General features: G+C 37.7%; 1 protein-coding gene across 15 annotated transcripts in view; it reads right to left on the minus strand.

The window, feature by feature from the left end:
• Positions 1–24,865, minus strand: part of CAMK2D (calcium/calmodulin dependent protein kinase II delta) — a 275,544-nt gene that overhangs the window by 55,666 nt on the left and 195,013 nt on the right. For all 15 annotated transcript variants that reach the window (XM_060148622.1, XM_060148635.1, XM_060148624.1 and 12 more), the window contains exons 6-8: positions 24,359–24,431; positions 13,624–13,726; positions 6,650–6,733 (exon numbers count right to left, since the gene is read on the minus strand). In XM_060148622.1, coding sequence (XP_060004605.1) covers positions 6,650–6,733; positions 13,624–13,726; positions 24,359–24,431 — 260 coding nt within the window. The remainder of the gene's footprint in view (positions 1–6,649; positions 6,734–13,623; positions 13,727–24,358; positions 24,432–24,865) is intronic.

A 24,865-nucleotide genomic window follows, 5' to 3' on the forward strand; every position in this document is an offset into this window, starting at 1 on the left:
TAATGGTGGTGAGTATTGGAAATTCCCTGTGTACAGACTACTGCATGTTTCTAATAAAAATAATGCACAGACTTCTTTGAGCCATTATACCAGTGCTGTTCTGTGTCAACTGCCCAAAGACAGCCTTAGTGAGTGCTCATAGTTTAATTCACATAGAAGATTATCTGCCATTTTGCTAAACGGCTTATTCTGCATTCCTTTTATTATCTGGGTTATGTAATTTCTTACCACACTACCCAATGTCTAGCCTTGCAAAGAAGTAGTTATTCAATTGGCAAGAGCTAGTGCTGATGGATGGTTGAAAAAGAGCTGCTCTCAAGATATGCCATTACCTAAAAGCAGTAAAATAATGCATATGTTACTTTGGTGGTTATTATGGGGATGGGGATGAGGAAAGGTGCACCATCTTATAAGTGAATTTAATTTAACTATCAAGACATATAATAAAATGGTAAAACAATATTCTAAACCCACAGCAGAGATTCAGAAATGTAACAAAAAGCAGAAGAATCCATTATGATGTTCCTGGCAGTGGGCAGTGGGGGGTTATTTGCCCCAAATATGTAATATTAGAATATCTAAGACATTGCTGTGGTTAGATGCATGATCCCAAGGCATTCTAGGCGTGCAATTAAAAGATGCTACTATCTCTAAAGAAGATGGGAGCTGGTGGCAAATATATGCTTTAAATAGGGCATGGCTTGTCACAAAGGGATTTGGCTGCCTGTAAAAAAACACGTAAAAAGAAAAGGTAAGAAATCAAAAAATACCTAGAAACAAATGACAATGACCCAAAACCTATAGGATGCAGCAAAAGCAGTTCTAAGAGGGAAGTTTATAGCAATACAATCCTACCTCAAGAAACAAAAACACCTCAAATAAACAACCTAACCTTACACCTAAAGCAATTAGAGAAAGAACAAAAAATCCCCAAAGTTAGCAGAAGGAAAGAAATCATAAAGATCAGATCAGAAATAAATGAAAAAGAAGTGAAGGAAACGATAGCAAAGATCAATAAAACTAAAAACTGGTTCTTTGAGAAGATAAACAAAATTGATAAACCATTAGCCAGACTCATTAAGAAAAAAAGGGAGAAGACTCAAATCAATAGAATTAGAAATGAAAAGGGAGAAGTTACAACTGACACTGCAGAAATATAAAGGATCATGAGAGATTACTACAAGCAACTATATGCCAAAAAAATGGACAACCTGGACGAAATGGACACATTCTTAGAAAAGTACAACCTTCCGAGACTGAACCAGGAAGAAATAGAAAATATAAACAGACCAATCACAAGCACTGAAATTGAGACTGTGATTAAAAATCGTCCAACAAAGAAAAGCCCAGGACCCGATGGCTTCACAGACGAACTCTATCAAACACTCAGAGAAGAGCTAACACCTATCCTTCTCAAACTCTTCAAAAATATAGCAGAGGAAGGAACACTCCCCAACTCTTTCTGCAAGGCCACCATCACCCTGATATCAAAACCAGACAAAGATGTCACAAAGAAAGAAAACTACAGGCCAATATCACCAATGAACATAGATGCAAAAATCCTCAACAAAATACTATCAAACAGAATCCAACAGCACATTAAAAGGATCATACACCATGATCAAGCTGGGTTTATTCCAGGCATGCAAGGATTCTTCAATATATGCAAATCTATCTTCAATATATGCAAATCTATCAATGTGATACACCATATTAACAAATTGAAGGATAAAGACCATATGATAATCTCAATAGATGCAGTAAAAGCTTTTGACAAAATTCAACACCCAATTATGATAAAAATTCTCCAGAAAGTAGGCATAGAGGGAACTTACCTCAACATAATAAATGCCATATATGACAAACCCACAGCCAACATCATTCTCAGTGGTGAAAAACTGAAACCATTTCCTCTAAAATCAGGAACAAGACAAGAATGCCCACTGTCACCACTATTATTCAACACAGTTTTGGAAGTTTTAGCCACAGCAATCAGAGAAGAAAAAGAAATAAAATGAATCCAAATTGGAAAAGAAGACGTAAAGCTGTCACTGTTTGCAGATGACATGATATTATACATAGAGAATCCTAAAGATGCTATCAGAAAACTACTAGAGCTAATCAATGAATTTGGTAAAGTAGCAACATACAAAATTAATGCACAGAAATCTCTTGCATTCCTATACACTAATGTTGAAAAATCTGAAAGAGAAATTAAGGAAAGACTCCCATTTACCACTGCAACAAAAAGAATAAAACACCTAGGAATAAAACTACCTACCTAAGGAGACAAAAGACATGTATACAGAAAAGTATAAGACACTGATGAAAGAAATTAAAGATGATACAAACAGATGGAGAGATATACCGTGTTGTTCTTGGATTGGAAGAATCAACATTGTGAAAATGACTCTACTACCCAAAGCAATCTACAGATTCAATGCAATCCCTATCAAAGTACCAATGGCATGTTTCACAGAGATAGAATGAAAAATTTCACAATTTGTATGGAAACACAAAAGACCCCGAAGAGCCAAAGCAATCTTGAGAAAGAAAAACAGTGCTGAAGGAATCAGGCTCCCTGACTTCAGACTATACTACAAAGCTACAGTAATCAAGACAGTATGGTACTGGCACAAAAAAAGAAATATAGATCAATGGAACAGGATAGAAAGCACAGAGATAAACCCACTCACATACGGTCACTGTATCTTTGATAAAGGAGGCAAGAATATACAATGAAGAGGACAGCCTCTTCAATAAGTGATGCTGGGAAAACTGGACAGCTACGTGTAAAAGAATGAAATTAGAACACTTCCTAACACCATACACAAAAATAAACTCAAAGTGGATAGAAGACCTAAATGTAAGGCCAGACACTATAAAACTCTTAGAGGAAAACATAGGCAGAACACTGTATGACATAAATCACAGCAAGATCCTTTTTGATCCACCTCCGAGAGAAATGGAAATAAAAACAAAAATAAACAAATGGGACCTAATGAAACTTAAAAGCTTCTGCACAGCAAAGGAAACCATAAACAAGACGAAAAGACAACCCTTAGAATGGGAGAAAATATTTGCAAACGAAGCAACAGACAAATGATTAACCTCCCAAATATACAAGAAGCTCATGCAGCTCAATATCAAAAAAACAAACAACCCAATCCAAAAATGGGCAGAAGACCTAAACAGACATTTCTCCAAAGAAGATATACAGATTGCCAACAAACACATGAAAGAATGCTCAACATCACTAATCATTAGAGAAATGCAAATCAAAACTACAATGAGGTAGCACTTCACACTGGTCAGAATGGCCATCATCAAAAAGTCTACAAACAATAAATGCTGGAGAGGGTGTGGAGAAAAGGGAACCCTCTTGTACTGTTGGTGGGAATATAAATTGATACAGCCACTATGGAGAACAGTATGGAGGTTCCTTAAAAAACTAAAACCAGTACTACCATATGACTCAGCAATCCCATCACTGGGCATATACCCGGAGAAAAGCATAATTCAAAAAGACACATGCACCCCAATGTTCATTGCAACACTATTTACAATAGCCAGGACATGGAAGCAACCTAAGTGTCCCTCGACAGATGAATGGATAAAGAAGATGTGGCACATATATACAATGGAATATTACTCAGTCATAAAAAGAAACGAAATTGAGTTATTTGTAGTGAGGTGGATGGACCTAGAGTCTGTCATACAGAGTGAAGTAAGTCAGAAAGAGAAAAACAAATACCGTCTGCTAACACATATATATGGAATCTAAAAAAAGCAAAAACAAAACATGGTTCTGATGAACCTAGGGACAGAACAAGAGTAAAGACGCAGACATAGAGAATGGACTTGAGAACACGGGGAGGGGGAAGAGTAAGCTGTGACGAAGTTAGAGAGTAGCATTGACATATATACCCTACCAAATGCAAAATAGATAGCTAGTGGGAAGCAGCCGCATGGCACAGGGAGATCAGCTTGGTGCTTTTTGACCACCTAGAGGGGTGGAATAGGGAGGGTGAGGACATGGGGATATATGTATACATATAGCTGATTCACTTTGTTATACAGCAGAAACTAACCAACCAACATAGTAAAGCAATTATACTCCAATAAAGATGTTAAAGAAAAAAAAAAGAAAGGTAAGGATAGGATTGAGGAAAATGGAAGGTGGCTCTGCTTATGGCAAAACGGGCTGAAATCTGTGAGATGCCCTGTGGCTCTAAGTTTCTAGAGGCATTCATGAGGGGTGTGTGTGTGTGTGTGTGTGTGTGTGTGTGTGTGTGTATGCACATGGGGCACTTATGTTTGTATGTGTACATGCAGTATCTATCTAATATTTATTTGCATTTTTCAAGAATCTGATATAGCTCAGACAACAAGGGGGGAAACAACTCTTCATCTATCTTTTTTCCCTCTTCCAGCCAAGTAAGTTAGAGCTTCAACCCTAGACGTTACCTCACATTTCACAGAAGTGAAATCCCATTATGACAAGATATGCCATTATTTTAAAAGGTTAGCTATACAAACTGTATTGTGGAAATGCACTCACACAGAAAATCCAAAAACAAGTGTACCCAAATTTACCAAAGTAATATTAAAATTGAGCACAGTGTGTTTAGTGAGTCTAAACCCTGATGATATGTCATAGTTGTTAAAAATGCAGCTGCCCACACTGAGCTCAGAGCCACTAAAGCAGAGGGCCCATGTAGGGGCTGGACAGTTCTATGTATTGAAGTTTCAGCACTGATTCTGCTCCACAACCAGGAAAGAATCTCTAGTACAAAATATCAGGGTTTCTTTGTTTTCTTTTTAAATTATCTGATATTCTTCAAGGCCAGTAACATTGATACATTGTAAAAAGTGTTTTCAAATGCAAGAACCAAATAAATGATTTATTTAAGTTATTTAAATGAACGAGATATGATTCAGGAGCTGGAAGGTGGTCCATAATAACATCTTTTGCAACGTAAAAGGCGTGCAAGAAAAAAACTTAAAAGTGAACAAGGAAAGCAGAGAATTTAGTATTCAGGTGAGGCCATCATAATATTCAGCTGATGATCAGAACTACAATGCTGAATCATCTATTTAAATGTGTTCAGTCCCTCTCTTATAAGGCTACAGATCAGTTATCTAGAAACTTCATTTATAAAGAAACACTTTCTAATAATAATAGTAATAATAACTCACACTTATTTATTTTAAAAAATCCTCTCGGAAGTTCTAGGAGGTAAGTGCTATTATTATCTCCGTTTTTATAAGTGGAAGCTAGGGTACTGAGACTTGCCCTGGTTCTGACCCGTCTACACCACAGCCTCTCTCCAGTGCCTGGTCCGAGGGCCACACTCTAGCCGCATCCAACCCCCCACCCCCTAACACATCCTCCAAAAGACCTGTCTGCGTCTGCCTGTCTCTCAGGGTACTCTGCTCCTCTGAAAATTCATCAGCAGAAACGGATCTGTGATGGGGCTGATTTATTGCAAGGGAAATATTTGAGTTATCTGCCATTAACCTTCACATCTGAACAATAACATTTTGTGGCAATCCTCTAACCCAAAGGATTTTAGAGTTCTTGCTTAGGAAGTATTCTCAGGGAGGCAAGAGGAAGACAGAGCTTGGGGCACACCTAAGACCCTACCCTTTAATTAGGCTACAATTCCAACTTTTTAGGATAATAATAACTGTTTCCATTTTAAATTGCTTTACAAACTCTAAAACGTCTTCATTTAATGCACACCCTATTTGACCCTCATATAATTCTATGACGGTAAAATATTTGTTTTATAGGTAAAGAAGCCAACTCAGAGATATGAAGGAGACGGGGTTAGCAGGTGCAAAGCAAAGACTTGAACCCAGGCATTGCGACTCCAAACACTGTGCTCTTCTCACATCTGCCTTCCTAGGCATGGAGGTAACTCTAAGAGCCCAAGATGCACACAGTGAGATCAAACACCAAGTTGTTGTGCTAATGATGTAGTGTCAGGAACCTAGAGGGTTAGCTCCTGCCAATAACTCCAGCAGAAAAATTTTCAGAACACCCTGAAGTATCCCTTTTATTTCAGTCTCTCACCTATTTGAAGTATATGTTGACATGAAGAAATTCTGTTGTAAAAACTGTGGTGGAAATCCTCCCCATTCTATACCTTTGAGCGTGCATAGGCTACTTTTTGATTAGAGCTGGTTGTTAAAGGCCTAACTCGGAGCTCAGTCCCCACGGAACAGTCAATTACATTCCAAGATCCACTCTTTCCCTCTTAATCCCTGTTGAGCATCTTGTGGTACAGACATGACATCTGTGCTCAGGGCTTCCCGGTGGAGGTGACAGGATGGGAGTATACACCCCATGACCTCTGAGGGGGATTCTCTACGGCCCTGATCTCAAAGTGCCTCTCGGACCATGAGCTTTAACATCACCTGGGAACTTGTTAAAAATGCAAATGCTCCCGCCCCAGACCTCCTGAATCAGAAACAGCAACCTGCTTTTAACCGGCTCTCCACCTGACTGTGTTGTAGACTAAAGTTGGAGAATGATAACTCTAAACTGATTGCTAGAGAGCATCAACCTCAAATTTAACAGATACTACTTTTAATTATAACAATACTGGTGTACTGCAAAATCGGCATGAAAATGATTCCTTACCACACGCCCACATATCCACTGGCTTTCCATAAGGATCTTTGCGTAAAACTTCTGGAGAAAGATATCCAGGTGTGCCAGCGAAACCTAGGGGAAACAGATGTTAACGAATTAAAACCAACTTGACAAAACCAATATGAAGTGGCAAACTAAGGAGGAAACTTCTCTGGGCTTCTGTTTGTCAAGATAAAACAAGGATCTCAGAGAACTACAGTAATGTTGGACGAGTTTCTCTCCATAGCAGTATCAACACTAACCTGCCCTGCTTTGTAGCTTATTAGAAAAAAACACATCTTTCTGCAGATATGAAAGCCAATCTATTGTGCTGCACAGTGTGTGTACTTCAGGCCATTTGGTCAGCAGTTCTGATTCTTGTTTATGTGTGAGTTGAAACTAAACCTGTGAAAAGAATCAGAACATCCTCCCCTACACCTGGAAAGAAATGAGGAGAAAATTGAAGATAGGGTTACAACCTTGCCAAAGATGATACTTCTCATGGTACCTACATAACTTTATTATGAGAGGTGTTCACCTATAAAAGAGAAGGACCCAAAACGTGGATCCGGGGGACAAACTTAAAGCAAATTTTCAGTAAATATTTTTTGGAAGTGAGGTGGTCTGTACAGGGTGGGGGATGGCACTGAGAGTAACTGAAGAACTCACTAGGAGAAGGAATGAGTCCAAAATACATCAAAGAGCTCGCTCTGTACTAATAAATAATCAGTGTGTACTTATAACTGGCGACTAAAGAGAAGACTCAGGAATATTCAGAGGAATCACTGTTGAACAAGTATCAGCTAGACTTAACTTAAGGGATGCGGTATGAGAAACCGGACGGCCAAAGAAAGTTTCCTATCGTATAAATCAGTATGTCCAATAAGGTACACTTAAATGACAATTTATAGCTAGAATTTAGAGTAAAGTATTTCTTATTTCCAAAAATAATGGTTTTCAAATAAAAATATATACCTTAAAAAATACCAAAAATAACTATTCCTATTTGGAAGTTTTCTTTAAAGGCACATGAAAACTCGAAACTGTTCTGTAAAATGATATGTAATCAGGAATTCCTCCGACTACAAATCTCTGGTGAAGCACCTTATATATTTACTGTGACGCAAAGTGTCCAAGAAAGGAACCTTTCCCCCATCTCCATGACAAATTTGTACTTAAAAACAAGCATATGTATAACAGCTGGTGACTTCTTTGAACAAAATTACATTAGAAAATGAGGCAATGGGGCTTCCCTGGTGGCGCAGTGGTTGAGGGTCCGCCTGCCGATGCAGGGGACACGGGTTCGTGTCCCGGTCTGGGAGGATCCCGCGTGCCGTGGATTGGCTGGGCCCGTGAGCCGTGGCCGCTGGGCCTGCGCGTCCGGAGCCTGTGCTCCGCAGCGGGAGAGGCCACAACAGTGAGAGGCCCGCATACCACAAAAAAAAAAAAAAAAAAAAAAAAAAAGAAAATGAGGCAATGGGTTTTGGATATTACTTGTTCCCCCATTTTCATTACTTTTCCTTTCCTTGTTTGGTTTAGAGGAGGGCGGGGTAGACAATGAGAAGGGACTTCAAGAAAAGACCTGTAGGTTGTAGTTTAAGCTCTACATGGACCGCAGTGGATCCACCTCTACCTCAAACTTTACTTGATAGAAACGTTTGCTCAGTAGTTGTGAAGTAGGAAGAACTACTGAGCAACGGTGGTGGTTCCCCTGAGTGAAGTTCAAGGAGTACCTGAAGGAGAGACGTGGAGTCCGCTCTTCTAAGGTAGGGTAGGCACAATAGTTTTCAAGAGCTACCCAGCGCTTCTCACTGCCATATACCTGCTCTCTCACTCCAACCATCCCTCTCTGACTCCTCCCAAATTGAGACACACAGGGAACCCAATGGGACACCGATGCCAAAGACCAGATTAAAGACCGAGGTCCCAGCTGGCTCTTTAAGTTCCTTTACCATCTGGTTTTCCCCTTCATTCACCCAACATGACTTCTTTCTACTTCTGAGCACTCAACCTAAAAATCTCTTTAAGGTCTCTTGAAGATAAACTTCTCATGCTCACCCTTGATGATACTTTTTCTGTTCCTTGTACTTTTTCTCTTCCTTGGACCTTCAAGTTTTTGTTCTACCTTTACTCTAACAGAAGGTGGCTCTAAATTAGTTCCATGTTAGAGATCTCTTTAGCTAACTACCGTTCTCAGTGGTTCTTTCTTACTCTGAATTTTGACTACCCTTTTATATGCAATCTGTACCCTCCTATCTAGAGTTGGTAAACTTTAATATATGTCTTAAATAACTCAGTAGAATACCTGGCCTGGAGCAGGAAATGTTAATGATATTGCATCTAGGTAGAAAAGATAGGGAAGTAAGTCACTGTGTAAGAAATGCAACAGGGCTTCCCTGGTGGTGCACTGGTTGGGAGTCTGCCTGCCGATGCAGGGGACACGGGTTCGTGGGTTTGTGCCCCGGTCCGGGAATATCCCACATGCCGCGGAGCGGCTGGGCCCGTGAGCCATGGCTGCTGGGCCTGCGTGTCCGGGGCCTGTGCTCTGCGGTGGGAGAGGCCACAACAGTGAGAGGCCCGCGTACCGCAAAAAAAAAAAAAAAAGAAATGCAACAATAATCTTAAGTGTAAATTATTACAAACCTCTTCTGGAGACTACAAATGCTAAGAGCACAACTATCATTTGAGCAGTCAGTGGGGTCCTTACTCCTAAGAATGGTGAAGCCTACATCTAAATGCACGAACATTAAAACAGTGCACTTACGCTACAATTCTCATGGATACAGAAATACTGAGGGTAAGATAAATTAGGTCTTCTTCAGCAGCAGATTAAACTCCTAAGAATCTAGTTTATGATGATATATGCTATCAACAGGAAACTTAATGAGAGCTTGCCTTCTTTACAGACAGCATACGTTTCTCACTTTGAAAAACCAGTGGGAATATCAGAACAGATGAAACAAAGAGAAAACAGAATTACTTACAGTTGGAAATGTACCCATTGCAACATACTGCCATTAAAAAAACCCTTAACTTTAAAAAAAAGGAGACATAATGGCAACCAAGCAAAATAATTCTTCCATGAAGTAAGATCATGGTAGTTATCCTTTTTTCCTGGCAGCAACAAAAAACCAGAAGTGTATTGAAAAGAGCATTCCCAGTCCCACAGGAGAAACAGGCTGTTCTCTTTGGTAAATTTCTAGCCTTCCTAACAGGTATGTCATAGGGTGTTACTTCTAGCCTTTTTGGCTAGTATTCAAATAGATCAGGGCTAGAAAGACAGAAGAAGTAACATGGGAAAAACAAACACTGGAACTCGAAAATGAGAAAAAAATAATCAAACCCAATTGACAGCTTCTATAATGGCTTGTATAGTTTCATTTTTCTTATTTGTAATAGACCTCTCACATTTATTGAAATAAAATTATGTAAAAGCCTGAAACTCTGGCATTATACATAATGAAGAAAGAGTTCTGCTCTTTTCTTATTAAAATAAAAAGGTTCCCCACTCAACACTTATATTTTAAAAGATAAAATTAATCAAACACATGAGACTACGGCAGATGATACTGAATAAATATCAAAACAAGTCATTCATACTAAAATATGCCTTTACTCCTAAAACCTAAAATATATCACACAATACCTCCAAAAGAAATGTAGTACATCATATGCCCAGTTTTCCTTCACTTAAGTAACCATGAGGATTCACTTGAACTTGTAGAATAAACATTCTATTCTTTAAAAAAAAAAAGCTTAAAAAAAGCTAAAGAAAAAAATAAAAAAGAAACAAGTATTCTCTTAAGCTTAGAAACTATGTTTCTATACTTTTGAAATGCTGAATTTTCTTAGAACTTATAATGCACCTCTTAAAAGTCATTACCCTAATAGCTACCTTAGCAAGAATTTAACTGATATCACCATACTAAAGAGAAAATGGGAATTTTACTCCCCATCTGTCGTTTCTCTAGGACCAGCTTGCTATGAAAAATGAATTATCACAATTTGAAAATTTGTATACTTTTATATGGATGTTATTGCTTTCACTAGCCTGATATTTAGTCATTCACTCAACAACTTTCACTGTGTAGGCCAAGTACTGTGACATGTGTTTCATTCCAAGATGGTTTTGAAAACTTACTGAACAGCTTTCATAGCCCAGGCATTTTCCAATGCTCTACTTCACTTAGTCTCATAACAGCCCCATAAAGGAGTGTTTATTATCTTCATCTACAAAAAGGATACTGACCTCACAGAGTTAAAGTGACTTGACCAATGGCAGGTAGCTATTAAGAATCAGAGCCAGGATATCAGCTGAAGTATTTTCATTCAAAAAGCAGAAACTTTTCACTACACACACAGTCCCTCAAACAGCTTTTGATCTAGCAGAAGAGATAAAACATAGAGCCGCAAGCAAGAGAGATTTCAGGAGCTCAACTCCAATACTCTTGTAAGCGTCATCTAAGTTGTCGATGTTAAATTGGAGCCTTGGTTCTGGTAATAAGGCTTCTGGCTTATTCCTGATATCCAATCATCATCTTGTACACAGTTCTGGCAATTACATCCCTGAGCCTAAGTCCCTCTTTTGGTATCTCGTGAAGAAGGGTCCTGCTTTGCTCTAGAAAGGACCAGAGTCCTGTCTTTGAACCCAATTTCCAGGACTCTGATTTCTTCTAAACAGATTCCCTTTAGAGTTTCAGGGTTCCTGTCCTTTCTGCATGTTACCTGTAACTTGCTCTCTCCTATATACTCCTTAGTTCAAGCTGTCTTCATTCATAATTTGAACTACTGCATTAGCCTAACTGGTTCTTTGCCTTCAGGCTATCCTTAAAGCCATCCTCCAAATTGCTACCAAAATCAACATTACTTAACATAAACCCAATTATGTCCTTCTCTGCTTAAAATTTTTTACCAGATCCCTGAAACTTCTAAGATAAATGCCAAATCCTTCAAAAGGACATAAAATCCTTTCCTAATTCATCAACTACCACTCATCTCAGTATACTTTATATACTTTAGCTATAACAAACTTATTGTTATTCCTGAGATAGAAAAAAATTGTTTTATGCCTCTGAGGTTTTGCATGTGCTGATCCCTCTATCTGGAATGCCTTTATCTCCGTGCATACCAGTGAATAAAACTCCCATTCAGCCACTAGGAAGGCAGAAGCCTTACCCCAATCACTGAAACGTTCCCCAGAGGCAGAATTTCATAATTCTTCTCTTGTGCTCCAGAGCACCTCATGCGTGCTCCTGATACAGGTGCCCTGACATTGCATGCTAAATACTTATTGATATAGAAGTATGAGCATCTCAAGGGGCAGGATCTCTTAATTTATGTATCTCCAGTGATCTGCTCTGCCCATTTCTGTGATAGCCCCACTACTTCCTGTTGGACCCCAACTCCTGTTATTGTATATTCTTTACCTGTGTCAACCATACTCTTTCCTATGATAAAAAGATGTTTCTGAATCTCAAATTTACAGAACTAATTCTAGGTCCTACCTTTCAGTTTGCAGTTAAAAGGAACAAGCTTATTTATATGTCAAAATATGACACACCAAATGCCAACTTTGGAGGTATTAAACTCAGCTGGTAGGTAAGGAGAGCCTTAATGTAAAAGGCAGTATTAAACTTGAGAAGTATCACAGACAAGGATACTGGTCAGGTACTACTGAAACAGGACAGGCAGCAGAAAATGAGGTCCTGAATTAGGCTGCCTTCAGAGAAGACAGGCAAGGGTGCCTCACCAGCCACTCCCATTAACCAGCTGGGGCAGATCAGAGAGACAAGGTGAATCCTGGGAGCTCTGTGTACATTTTAGTACATGTGTATGTTTAGGGATACAGAGAAGTATTTGCACAGAAAACAACAGAAGTAAAGCACTTATTGAGCTCTCTTTGTATTTGTTGTTGTTGTTTAGAGGAAAAGCAATTCAAAGTGAAGGGCATTTTAAAAATTTAATCTCAATACATTGAAAGTCAGAAAAGAAGTGAGACTGAGGCTCTCAGAGGTTATATTTTAGGACACTACGTGAAAAATGGGCTAATACTGGGAAATGGCAGAAAGAGAAGCATAAAATCAGCGGCTGAAATCATTTATTTTGGCTGAATAGCAAAACAATCCATATGCCTAGTTAGAAATACTATAAATTTGTTTAGAGTTAATCTCTTCCTTAATTGCAAGGAAATGGAAATTTCATCATATAGAATTTTTGAAATTATCAAAATTGTAGAGAGTAAACTGGCACTTTGGAGAAATAGAAGATGAGACGAAACACACACACATATGCAGATATATAATATCATATATAAATCTCTATATATACACTTATAATATTTTTAAAACTTAAATTTGCTAATCACAAAGTATGTAAAATATTCTGCAAGTATTTCCTGAGCGCCTACTATTTACATAGGCATTTTTAGCATCAAGTGAGGCTGTATGTGAACAATCAGTGTTTTCTCAAATACTCTTCGACTACTGCAATCCTCCTTTTATTGATTGATTGATTGATTGATTGCGGTACGCGGGCCTCTCACTGTTGTGGCCTCTCCCGTTGCGGAGCACAGGCTCCGGACGCGCAGGCTCAGCGGCCACGGCTCACGGGCCCAGCCGCTCCGCTGCACGTGGGATCCTCCCAGACCGGGGCACGAACCCGTGTCCCCTGCATCGGCAGGCGGACTCTCAACCACTGAGCCACCAGGGAAGCCCAATCCTCCTATTAATTCTCAGAACAGAATCCATTTTATTCATCCATCCTTGAAGAAAAAAGTCTATGTGTTATTGCTCTTCTATTCCCTTAAATTATTTTTAGATTATATATCCTTTAATGTCAGTAAAATCAGGTACATATAAAGGTCCAATATCTTAACATTAGTCAAGTTGTCAGAATGAACGTTTCCATTCTATTTTGGTTAGGAAGTGGGATGTGACTGGAGCCAGAATAGTACAAGCAGCATGAGGTAGAGAGATCCTACTTACCAAACCACGCCTGCTGGTCTCCTTGAACTTCTATGGCTAAGCCAAAGTCTGCCAGTTTCACAGCTGCTCCCTTGGATTTGCTAGCTAAAAGCAAATTCTCAGGCTTTATTTAGAAAGAAAAAAGAGAGACTGAAGTGAGAACCTATTTTAAGTGACTATTCAAAACTAACATTTTATAAGGTTAGGGAAAAAAAAAAAGGCATGCACTGTCCTCTCTCCCGGAGACTGTCATTCCTAAATCCCAGGGAAAATATGGTTAGAAAATGATAACAAATGACCATGTGTGCAGGCTTCAGACAGATGCCTAAGTGTACTGGAGAGATACTGGGCTGAAGAGAGAATACGCTTGGGGAGCGATCAAATGAATGAGAGCACCTGTCTTGACCTGCTCACATGCTTCCAACGGCTGCTTGAAGTCCAGACTTGGCCACGGACATTGGCTTAGAAGCCTAACAGAGCACAGACATTTTCAGCAGAAGGAAACTTGGCAAAATGATAACAAGAGTTGGACCAATCTACAGACATTTGGCAAATGAAACCGTGCAAATTAAATCCTAGTTGACTTCAAGAGCTTGGACCCGAATGCAGTGATTTGGATTCCTCAATGTTTCCAAACAATTTCTGTACAAATTTTAGAGTTTTATTCTGAATTATGTATTAAAATTGCTGTCTTTAAGAATCTGTTTATTCTTAAAGGCAGAAAGAGTCTACTACTATTTGCCAAATGTTATAGTTGGATTTTTTTTCTTCGTAAGCCAGATTTAAAAACACAATTTATGTCTTCAAAGTATGATTCAAAGTATTACTTATATATTTGTTTTCACATCTCAGAATACTATAAGAAAGACACATTTTTATTTTCTTGGGTATTTATCGTTACTCAAGGACTAATAACTCAGTCTTGGAATAAGGCTGTGCCTACACCACTGTTTCCCAACCAGGGCATCGAGACACATTGGTACTTGGAAAATAAGCACCGTGGCAAAGTCTTGAATTTCCGTGGACTGCCTTGGTAGGTTTTAAGAAATGAAGGGAAAAGATGGTCAGGAAAAGGAGGCTGATTAATACGTACAGTACATCTATCATCCTTAGCTATGTGGATGAACGTATGTCTGGATTGGTATGTATATTTGGAAGAGTGGTTCATCTTCTTACCTTGGGATAAGACCCAGCAAATTTAGAGGTGTGTCTCAGACTCAAAAAAGTTGGGAAACAATGGACTCTGCAAGTGTCAAAACGACTGTCTGAAAAATCTAAAAATTCAGTCAGTCAAATTGGTTTTGTTTATATGTTGACAAACAACTAATTTCAATTTTTTCCCCATGAAATTGGCTACTTTTTTTCCTTACTGAATTAGTCAGTTCTGTTGGTTGTTTTGACCTTGGGTAAACACAGCCTAAACCAATACTTAATTTATTAATTAAGCCAGCCATGCAAATTAGCAAAGACTCATAACCAGAACTCAGAAGAAATCAGGTTAAGTCTACAAGAACTAGAGTGTAGGCAAGTAAGTTTTAATCAAGTACCAGACTTCTTCAGGCTATTGCTGCTCACTGCCATCAGATTCATCACTGTTATGACAATTGGTAATTGTAAGGACAACTTTGTAATTTTTTAGGGCTGATAGGGTTTTTAACCTCAACACTAAATACATGATAATTTAATTTCGATGTTGGGATGATGAGGTCTCAAGTATATGAAAGATCTTCATACTAAAATAACTTTTAGTAAAATCTAACATTTGACATTATTTGGAACTCTTGTTCATCTGTCAATATACTATAGTATCTAACCATGCTATATCATCAATATTTGACATTTTATTTTCACAACTAAAGTTTATGGTCCACTACACTCATGTACCTTTTACTTTAATTAAGAAGTGATTTCCAGCTATTAATTTATGGAATAAATGACTTGGAAAAAACCACATTAAACTGTAAGTGATAGTTTACTTCTCTGTAACCTTCATATTCAAAAGCATTGAGATGTCAGAGAGCTCTGCTAATACACATCTGTCCTAATTTGTCAAGCACAGACTCATTCAGGGAAAGAGTTCCAATCACTTTAGAAATCGCAATCATTTTAGGTCTTTCAGATCTCAAGTGAGCAAATGCCAGTGTCATCAGTGAATAAACAATTTAATGTGCTTTCATTCTTATCGATAGATCAAAAAGATCTGGGCAGTGCTGTGTGCATTATGCCCTTAAACACCAGGTATCTGCCAATTCAGAAGAAAGGGAACACCTTAGAGTTTTATCATACATGGCCTGTTGAATGACTGGGGCAAATATTCATACCTAGAGATGACCTAGAAGACCTCTCTGTAGGGCCTTGTGAGTCATCCAGGAAATAATAAATCCATCTGGGATCAGTGTTTCCACCTTATACCCGTGAAGACTGTTCAGCTGCAGTTATGCACAGGAAAAGGCTTGTCTATTTCAAGGCTACTGTATAGATTTAAAAATAAATAGCACTGAAATGGCTTCATGTTTAAGCACATCTTTTAGGCAAACCTAATATACAGAATTATGGAATGCAAACTGAAAAATTAGGATGATTATTGACTTTATTAAAAGATTATTTGCTTTATAAAGAAACATTAAAAGTATCACACACGTTTGATCTATATACAACTCTTTGGAATATATTTGTTTGAATAATCTTGTTACCATGTTCTGCAAGGATATGGAAGGCTTAATCACCAAGAATTTCTAAAGCAGCATTTAAACCAGGGCACCACACAGTTATTCTGATTTTCTTTAACTACTACCATTCATATAGCCTCCAACTTAAAAACATACTGCACTATAAAAGTTCATTGGCAAGTAGGCTAGTTCAGATTATGAATGTCCACAGAAATTAAGATAATATGTGGTTATATTCCACAAAAGCTGAAACAGTAGAATCTCTCACCTAATCAGTGGCTACTTCTTTAGAAAGGATGACCTTTACATTCTTCACTGCTAATATTCTATTATTTTGATTTTCTAAAACAAATGAGAAAGGTGAGATCAGAAACTCAGGCCTTCCAACACAACTATGGTTGAACATGGGGCACAGCACTGTGAGAGAAACGGGCAGCAGCACAATGATCTAGAAAGAGGGTGAAGGCCTGGATTTATTTCCTGGTCCTGACTGTTATTAACTATGTGGATTTGGGCAATTTAGACTCTTGAAGCTAATTAACTAATTCTTCATCTCACAAATGAACATTATAGATATATATTTTATCGCAAAACAGTATATATTAAATTATAAAATCCCACTGGATTTAATCACAGGGGCTCGTGAGGGACATTATATGCGTTAGTGATTAGCTATTATACTGCAGTGCAGCTGGCCATTTCAATGTGCATAACATTGAATATCTGTAATGAATGCTCATGACTTGAGAAATGTCTGTATTTCTAAATTAAGTGCAATCTATTATGTTAATATTTACACATTGAGATTATCTCTAAATTCTTATAATGCATCACTGTTTAGGTTGGTTTTTAAATAGATTCTACTGACATTCTCACACACAGGTTCCCTCCCCGCCCCATTGCTTCCTAATGATGCAGGATTTTCCACGACATCTGGTCTTAGTGTCAACAACCATTTATAGCATATCAGCTGTAATGAGCAGCAACTGTTTGCAAGTTTTGTTCTGTACTTCCATATGGATACAATGGCAACTACTTCCATTGTGATTTGGGATTTTCTTGAAACTGTCCAAGCATCTCAAAGTACCGAGGCAAGTTGCTGGAATCACTTTCAGAACTGGAAGAGACTTGGGAAATAAAATAATTCAAACCCCTCAGTTTGAGGTAGAGAGGTTCAAAATGATGAAGCAAGGACTTGAGGCCAGATTTCCTGATCCCTTCCTTTTCAAAGATGTGATACTGAGGAAGCTTCTCTGATGGTATAAAAATCATTCATTTTCAAAAGGTAGTCTATTCAGCAGATATTTTTAGAAGAATTTAAAGTAGTCAAAAATATTTATTACCCATAATCAAATAAAACAAGGGGAAACATGAAAAAGACATAATTTTGATTTTGCTTCTCAAAAATCTCATAAACACATCATGAGGATTTCTAAATTAGCATGACCTTTATTAAGGAACTGATTCAGCAAAGGCGATGATCATCTTTAACATTAGTCACATTAACATCTTCAACATTAGTGATATCACAGATTTATCTGTGCACATACGTGATTATCTATCTAACCAATGAAACTCAAACATTCGTAAATTATAAGGGTAGTGAAATCATGTGTGCTTTACTTTTTTAAAAAAGCAAAACATTTTTAATGAATATTATAAAACAGCAAGTTATTAGTTTTATTATTCTATATTATTTGATGCTTACATTCCCTTGGATATTAGCTTTTAAGAAGTAAAATTGTCTTTTAAAATTTCTTTCTTCTATTGGAAAGTCTCAGTATTTCAACATGAAGTTAATCAGTCAGTGCTTTGGTGCGTTTTCAGTCACTTCTCCTTTGCCAAAGAAGGTGTGAACAAAGCTCTTAGAAATCAACTAAATGAAATTTTGCATGAATTGAAAAGCCTGAATATCAGGCTCTCATGCACATGGTGGAGGTCCTTTTGTGCACATGGTACAAGTGACTTTTGCTTTTATTTTCACATGGCATGGATACCTGAATTGATGTACTTAGCACGGGGAATTTCTAGCTGATGCATGCACTGTGAGTTTGTGATGAGGAAGTACTGTTTCTATCATCACGCATATATGAGCAAGTTCGTAAGAATCACTCAGTATTCCATTCCTGTTTCTTGATCTGCCTCCGCATTAACAGCACACACTATCGAGCAGCTTGAAAGAACCCCAGTGGGACTTCCCCAATTAGCTGTTTCTCCACAGCCTGACATACACCAAGTACTCCATAAAGAAATACTAGAACGACTAAATGAATGATGGAATTTGTCACATGTATATAGTTTGTTTCTAGTATAGCTAGACATACATTATGTACAAGTGATGTGTTCTTTAAACATTTTTTTAAAAAGGTGGTTCTGAGAAAAGTGGAATAATTGTGATTTTATAATTATGCTAAATGTAGAATTCACTGTTTGATGTATCTACTACCCATGGTGACAAAGGATTTACTGAATGCTTGTCAGATTCCCAGAAAATGAATTACTTTCTTTTCTGGTCATACATGTGATTTTATTGACATTTCTATGAAAGTGTTAAAAATCCCCCCAAATCTCCAGAATTACTATCTTCATTTAAATATCTATATCTATTAACTATCCATCTATCTACTACCTATCACTCTCATATCCATCTACCCGTCTAATGATTTTTCCATTAAACATTGTTTTTCAGGAGGTAGGCTTTCAGAAAGACAGTATTTTCCACTGAGGCAATTCACTGGTGCTGATTTGTTGTGAAAAGATTCAGTCGTATGTATGAAGCCTCCTATCCAGATAGCTGTTCATGAAGTAGTATAGTAACCATTTCTGATACACTCTGAACTGAAGAAATCTTACTACTTTGTGTGAAATGTTTACTTGAAGAAGCACAGCTATATTAACTGTCTCCTTTGACTTACTTCCTTCTGTCAACTGATTCACAGAAGTTGTATTCTCCCGGTTCTTAAATGAGACAACACAACTGACTTGATATGCCTTTATTTCCTGTGACATCGAAAGTTGTCACTTGTTACTGCAGCCTCTTTTCGACCTAATATATTTTTGCAGTGCTTGTCTGATGTACTTCCTTCTTTCTGGGACACACAGCACAGATACATTTTCCACATATATTTAAGTGATCTTTAATTCACCAGCCTGTACGTTCCACACATACAAGGTCTGTTTGTTTTGCTCTGTAATATATGCCCACAGCCCAGACAGGGCCTTGGTAGGTGCTCAAGAAATGTTTGATGAATGTTTGTTCTTCTCTTTTGATACCTGAATTTTTAATCAGCAGAGTTCACAAATATCCAACACCACTCTTCATAAACAATCTATTTATAAGCACTCCAAAGTGACTGTCCTGATGTGGCCTAAATTAAATGGGGCAAATCCATTTTGTTCTTCTCGATGCCTCGTTTTCCAAAGGCTGTGGACAATGCCACCTTACTGATTTTCTAAATAGGACATCTTTGCTTTTTATACCAGTCTTTTGTCAAATTATGCTGCCCTCCTACTCTACATTAAATCTTAAATATGCCTTATTCTCTTATTCCTAATGAGACGAATTTTATATAGCTATGAAAATCCATAGGTGGGGATTATTTTAATCCCTTGACTCACTAAATTTAGACCCATTTTCCCAAATAATTCTTAATATTGCTAGCAAGATTATTTTACCATCATTGTTCTGATCTATTCTTTGATCTCTATAATGGTTTTCAATTCATTTATCTAACTGAATTGAGAAGTGGTAGTGATTAAGCTTGCAGACCCTGGAACCCAACTGCTTGGGCACAAATCCTATCTTACTAGCTTAGTGACCTTGAATAAGTTCTCTTACTCATGGCTGTTAAATCTCCCCTTAGGTAACATGGGGATGGTCATAGTGCCTTCCTCATGAAGTTGTTCTGAAGATTAATATGATGATACGGTACAGGGTATAACAGTAACTGCTTGATAAATGGCAGCTATGGCCATTTTTATTATTAAGGTTCTGCTTTGATTCAAACCCTCTCAAAGACTAGAGTCATATCCCTGAACTATAGTCCTATAATTATGTTAGCACTGCTATATCTCCCCAATACTGCTTGAATCTACAGCAGTTGGCCTGACACTGAATGCACCTTAGACAAAGGTTGTGGTCCATGTATCCAATGGATACTGCCTGGTGCTGACTGACATGCTTCTGTTACGCCAACATCCCACCACCCTGAACTTTCTCCTGTTGCTGTGTCTGCTGTGCCTTAGCCTTGTCTCTAGGTCTCGGTAAGTTTCCATCTGGTGGATTCTGCTGTCTAATAAGCCCCCAAGTGTGGCAGTTATTCAAATATTCAAACCGAGATCTGTATGCTATCACTGTATCAAAGAGGATATGTTTATCCTCTATTTTATTCAACATTAATTAACATACACAACAATCTGTTTTATTCCATGTTGTCCTTTATATTATAAATGTGCTTTTGGTTGAACTTGATTCATTCCTAAATTAAAGGACTATGCTGCAAGTATTAACTAGGTATAAGGTCTCACATTAGGCACTGTAAAGGAACACAATACGTTAAATAGCTATTATCTTAGGAGGGATTTATAAACAAACTGTACAGTACGCCTATGCTCACAGGTGTCTGTGATAATGATGAAAAATGTAATACTTCCTGTGTTTTTATCTCACTGATACGGACAAGTTAAACTGCATGCCTGTAGTGTACATGAATTAACATATGAATCATGACAGGGAAACAAAAATATATGGCCCAACAGAAGTAAGGGCAATATTTTGATTAAAGCCTGAGAATAGGTTTCGGCAATTGATCTTTTTCATTTTAATATATCGGTAAATATGCTATTGCAAGTTGTATACTTATCAGACTATGCATGGCGGATATAAAAGACACAAATCAAAGCCAGTGACTGAGCACACTGAAGGTGTGCATAAGTTGTCTCTCACGCACAAGTTTGGGCCTCTCAGTATATTATGTCATGGCCTACTGAAACAAGCATGAGAACTAGACTCAACTGAAGTGTATCCAAGTCAGCAACTTCACAGAAACTAGGACAATTATAGACATTATAACAAGCTCTATCAGAAATTCATCTCTATCCTCTCCTAAAAACAGGGTAAGAATGGAAAGCAAAAACACTTTTCTCCCTTGCAAGAAATCTGATGGGTGATGCAGCAGGCTGTTTCTTTTAGTAGTAGCCTCGCTGGAAATCACCTGCCTGAGTTTTTAATTAGTGACTTTAGCTCATATGTCAGAAAATATATTTTTCTTCCCCACCCACATCCTAGGCTCACTGCCATCTCTGAGTAAAGTTACAGTCTTTGGGGACTTCCCTGGTGAAAGCCCATGTGCAGCAACGAAGACCCAACTCAGCCATAAATAAATAAATAAATAAACAGGAAGGAAGGAAGGAAGGAAGGGAGGAAGGAAGGTAGGAAGGAAGGAAGGAAGGAAGGGAGTTCCGGTCTTTGAAGAGCTCTGCTGAGTTTGGACACTTACAAAAGTGCAATATCATGACCTCACAAAATATATTTTGAAAGTCATGGAATAGGATTCACATTTTTCATCCTTGGCTTTTAGAGTATACTTATAATTACATAAATGTAGCAAAATGTTTCAAATGATAACTTTATTAAATAGCAAAAATAATGTGTATGCCTACACACGTTCACTTAAAAAGGAAAAGTAGCACTGTGAGTACTACGAAGTAACCAAAAGGGGCACTGTCTTTACATGGCTAGTAAGGAATTTTTGAGGTGATTGCCAAATATATGGATTTTCAAAGGAACATATTATTTTTCCTTTATCCTGAGGGGTAAGTTTGGTGTTAGCAGATGGACACAGTCCTCTCTTGGTTCTCCAAAAGAACAAGCCATTAACCTACTTTTCCTTTAGACATGCAAAGCTCTCAGACTCAAACTGAAAATCAAAGGAAGATTCTAGAAAACTAAGGCAATGTTTTGCTTAAAAATCACATCTTCAAGTAACTCACTGCGGATCGTTAGAGATATATTCTTGTAGAACATACTAAATGAATGGAAACTACAGATTTACAATTTATTATAACTAGAGAAGTCTAGAGAAACCAGCCTAGGTCCTCCCACTGAACCCACTACAGTTCAAGACATTCTAAATTATCCTTTGCCACCTTTGTACTAAAGCCTGGAAAAGGCTGAGGTTTCAGATGAAAAACCACAACTATACAGTGCTCACATTTGCTATTTCCCCCACCCAGGAGTTTCTCTCCATTTAAATTTCTAGGCCTTCACTATTTCTCTGAAATTTCATAAGTAAAACTAGAATGCTGAGAGAAGAGGTCAGAAAATTAATAAAAGGATAGTCTTCTCTGAAATATTTAATTTCTAAATGATCTAAACAATTTTCAACCTCAATGGTTATCAGAAGCTGAGTCAAGTCTTAAAAGTATTAGTATCAAATATACTATTTGATAATAAAATTTGTTTTACCCTTTTTCCATCTGTTTTAAAAGGCAATAATACCTTGGCCCCTAGGAATATAAATAAATAAAAACCCAGGGAGCCTCAATGTCCTCAGAATTCCTGGGACTAATGTTAAGGGAAAGAGACTTCAGCACCCAGAATGGGATTCTTTAGCACCAATCACTTGGGCCAAAAATCTACCTAATACATTTATCTCTATTTACTTTATAATTCTGATAACCATTTACATATTAGGTAAATATAATATGACTATAAAATCACATGTTTGATCAACAAACATACTATTACGTCCACAGAACAAGTTTAGAAAGAAAGAGATCAGTCCTACTCAAAATCACATTAAATGCTGCATCCATTCTTAGGAAGAAGGAAATATAACCTATTTATTGTTAATGTTAGGCAATGCTTTCTCTCTGGATGAAATGGGATTTATGTAAGTCTCAAGTGTGCATTAGAGAAGAGATGACTGTGGCGAGGGAAAGTGTCTTCGTAATGTGTCGGAATGAGTCCACACAACTTTACTGCTCATATTTTTGCCTTTACAGGTATAACTGCAGCTGAACAGTCGTTAGGAATTGTGTGGTGGTTTGTCTTCTCCAAGGGCATTCATTACTCACCTTCAGGTCCCGATGGACTACGCCCATCTGATGGCAGTGTAGCACAGCCTCCAGGATCTGCTGAATGCAATGACTGCATGCAAACACCAGGGGGCGTGTGTTAGTTCCAAGCTTACACTCACTGTCTGTATAGCCTCAGAGAGACTGGGTTAAAGTGCAAAACTAGCAGACAACTGGAGTTGTATTTTAAACATCTTCAGTAATGTAAACATGCTCAAGAAGAGTGACTACTACCTCAGAACAATCAGGATCTTGCCAGATGTGAGCCAAAATGTGGGTCCACTTGTTCTAGAAAAATCCATCTTAAAAATATTTAATTCAGGAGCTCATTTCCTGGTTATAAATCCTCACAGGAAATGAACTGGAACACAACTATTATTTTTATAGCTTTTGTGCTCCACCTCCACCTCACACAAAAAAAGCTGTTTCCCTCTTCTCTCCCATTTTTCTAGTATCATTCCAAAGCTGTCACATTAGCAGTCAAGGCACCATTAAGGTTAAATTAGGATACGTAATGAATTTTTGATAAATCATTAACTTCGCATGCTTTAATTTAGCTGGCAATTATCATCTCTTGCCTGAGGGTTCATCAGACTCAAATGGAGCAATGCGTAACCAGTTGTTCTGCTACAGCAACCCATGGTCTCAGAACAGAAGTGGTGTTTAAATCTACAGGCGGACATACATCACAGGCCAAGTTTATCTCCAGGCAAGTGCTGGTCATCTCAGGAAAGCCTGCCCCCAAACTGCCTCTGGTGGTTTACGCCTCGGAAACGTAACAGGTGTTCTCAATACTGTCCTTCCCTTTTTGCTATGATGTATATTTAGCCTGTAGATGAGCAAACTGAAAGAGCCATCATGCATTATCATTTCATCATTTAGTCATTTTAGGGAAAAGTTGGGAAAGGCAAGGGAACCATTTTAAATACCCACCCTCTGCCCTTTCCCCAGAAAAAAAAAACCAAAAAAAAACTTCCTTTGATTCAGATTTATGGACTCCATATACTGACCTTCAGGTCCCTGTGAACTATGCCATTTAGGTGACAATGATTTACACTTTCTAGAATCTGCTGTATACAATGACTGTAAAGATACAAGGGCAGAATGGAAGGGAGAACATTTTAAAGGCACATAGTCACATTGAATACAAAATAAAATGAAAGTTTGAACGAAACAAACAACAAACAAAAATTATATTTTTCACATTTTTTTAGCTTTACACTGGAATTAAATAATGCTGAATAAAGCTAATTCTGGTTCTAACAAAAATGACATCCAACATAGAATTTGTGACATATTCAGACAAAACAATTTGAGCTGTGTGTGTTTTTCATTGCAACTCCATAAATTAAATCATTTTGTATACAGAACTCAATATTTCCATATTCAGGGAGACAATTTTATAAATAATTCCCACAATGTTCTGGGAAAGTTCTTCAGTGAAATAAAATTTATGGGTATTTCTCATACACATCTAAACTGTTTAAAATCTGAGGTCACAATTAAACATAGGTGTT

This window comes from Lagenorhynchus albirostris, chromosome 4 (assembly GCF_949774975.1).
Source record: "Lagenorhynchus albirostris chromosome 4, mLagAlb1.1, whole genome shotgun sequence".
Lineage (NCBI taxonomy): Eukaryota > Metazoa > Chordata > Mammalia > Artiodactyla > Delphinidae > Lagenorhynchus > Lagenorhynchus albirostris.